Source organism: Corapipo altera, unplaced genomic scaffold (assembly GCF_003945725.1).
Source record: "Corapipo altera isolate COAL_440 unplaced genomic scaffold, ASM394572v1 104, whole genome shotgun sequence".
NCBI classification, from domain to species: domain Eukaryota; kingdom Metazoa; phylum Chordata; class Aves; order Passeriformes; family Pipridae; genus Corapipo; species Corapipo altera.
The window spans coordinates 6,740,870-6,743,342 of record NW_020884920.1 but is presented as its reverse complement, the minus strand read 5'-3'; the positions used below and the strand labels follow the sequence as shown (position 1 = coordinate 6,743,342).

The following is a 2,473-nucleotide window of genomic DNA, read 5'->3' as shown; positions in this document are numbered from 1 at the left end:
AGATAAATGGCTCCTGGGACATAAACTCAACCTCAGCCAAGAATTCCTTTTCAGAGGGAAACAATTCACTGGCTCATATGCTCATTAAATGTTTTCTTCTGAAGGCTGGAGGAAAAAATCCATACTATTTTAAGAATTTGCTGCTCATATTGATCACACCAGCCTGGATGCTGAGGTCCTTTAGGCAGTGATTCTGCCCATACCAGCCCCAGCCCAGGCAGGTGAGACCCTGTGTCTCTCTTCTGCAGGTGTAAAGGGCCAACATTAACAAGTGCAGTTGCACAAGTGCCAGATGCAGAATTCCTCACACCATCACGGCAGCAATTTTGGACAGAAGACAGAGGCCCATAAAGTCAGGAGGCAGAAGGCAGTAGCTTTATTTTAGGAGTAGCACATAGGCATTGGGTTGAGACTGAATTGTGAATATACAGAGTCTCATTATCAAATCATATAACCAGAAGTTCTGGTTCTTTGAAAATATCACATAAAAATACCAAAGGGGTTGGAGTTCTAACTATCTCGGAAAGTTACAACATGTAGCAAAATCTATGTACAGCAGTTACTGTCATGACAGCTTCAAAAGAACCTCCGGTGGTTTAAACAATGAATGTATTTTAAAAAAAAAAAAAAAAAAAGAAAAGAAAAAAAAATCAATGGAATGCAGTGTGCAACATCCAAGAGGGAAAATGGAGCAGAGGGAGCGTGGCCTTGTCACCTCCATCGGGGCAGGGACAGGTCTGGACCTCTGGGAACACAAGGCTACACACTACCTGGCACTTAAAGCTGTATAAACGGAGAACACTTGTGAAAATATACTTCACTTTCTACAGCAGGGTTTAAAAAAATACCAAAACCTGGAGATTGGATGGTCGTAAGGTCTCCCAGAAATAATGCACCGGTTGGTGGTCGTGTCCTTGAGCGGAGCTGCAGGACGAGCCCTTGCTCTGGCAATGGGGAGGGGGGGCCCTACACTGTGGTTTGCTGGGGCACTGCCATGGGGTGGGATGTGGGAGCAGGACAGGCTTGGAAGGCAACAGATGAATTTTGCACAGAGTGATGTCTCACAGCAGCAGGGCACTGGGGGTCTGCTGCCAGCAGCTCTCAGGGCACCCTGTCACCCTCAGGTGCATGCACTGGCCATGGGGTGCTGCTCCCCTTCCATCCCACATGGGAATTCAGTGACAGCCAGACTCGGTGAAAGATGGACATGCACCTTGAGAGAAGGACGTGGACACTGGAGGATGGATGTGCACACTTCTGGAGCTCCCTGGGACAGTCACCATGAACAGTAAAGGGACTCAGGACTCCAGCTCTTGGAAGTGACGGGAGGAGGGCAGGGGATGCATTTCCTGCTGTCTCTGCTGTGCCTTGGAGAGGCACTTGGGGCTGCAGAGGACTCCCACTCATTTTTAGGCTACCAGGGGTTCTGTGCTTTCCAAGGAGGCACCAAAATGCTCAGGGATTTCTGGCTGCTGGCAAGTTCCAATAAGCCTTGTGCTGATGTGTTAAACTCTTGAGAAGCTTTCAAGATCCATCAGCCTCTGGCACAGCTTTAAGCAAAGCTGATGGGCAGGATGAAGCTGGGTAGGATTAGACCAGATCCATCTTTGGGACCACGTGGACATGTCAGAAGGGTTCTGCAAGGTCCTATTGCTTTCCATTGCCACTGGCTGGCAATGGCAGGGAATTAAAGCCTGCAGACCACCTCCAGTGATGTCTGTTCCACTGTTACAGTCTGTTCCACTGTTACAGTCTGTTCAGGTGGAGCTCCAGCCCCACGTGCTCTGCTCCAGGGCAGACAGGATTGGGGAGGGACTGGAGAGCAGCTCAGCAGTATTGTTACGCAGGGTCCCGGGGGAGCAGGCACTGGTGGCCTCCCTTCTCCTCATCTCCCCACACTCCCTCCCCTGCCTGACCTGCTCTGGCTTCCCAGGGACTCTGTGGCTGGGCTTTAACCCCGGCCCCAAGGCTGGCAGGGCGAGTGGTGCCTGCCTGGGCAGAGCCCCCCGTGCTGGGCCATGGCCGGGGGGATGTGGGGAAGTTCTCTTGTTCTGGAAACTCAAGCGAGTGGAGTTTCACCAGACGGATCTGAAACCCTTGACTCAGTAATCCACTGGAGATGGAGGGTGCTAAAAAAGCTGTCATCAAGCCCAGTGCAGTGTTTGCCTTCGTGTGCCTGTGCCTCACCCTCACACCACCCACTGTCACCCGTGGTGCCTGCTCAGTGCCCACCTGCCCCGGCCCCTCCGCCCGTGGCTCTGCTGGGTGGGAGCAGGTGGCAGCAGCGTATTTACAACCAAACTCGACAGGAGCAAATTGCACTTTGTTGGCAATGAACTGTGGCAGCTCAGGTCACTGCAGGCCCCTCACCAGGCGAGGGGAGAGGTCATCCTGGGGCTGCGCTGGCTCTCGCCCGCCTGCACGTCACTGAGAGCCCGCTGTGGGGAGAGAGGGAGAGGGTGAGTGTGGGGCA

General features: G+C 52.7%; 1 protein-coding gene across 1 annotated transcript in view; it reads right to left on the bottom strand.

Moving 5' to 3' along the window:
- Nucleotides 1-353: 353 nt before the first annotated feature.
- The window catches only part of LOC113953387 (delphilin-like), a 33,784-nt gene continuing 31,664 nt past the window's right edge, over nucleotides 354-2,473 (bottom strand). The window contains 1 exon segment of the mRNA XM_027656477.1: nucleotides 354-2,438. Coding sequence (XP_027512278.1) covers nucleotides 2,367-2,438 — 72 coding nt within the window. The 3' untranslated portion in view covers nucleotides 354-2,366.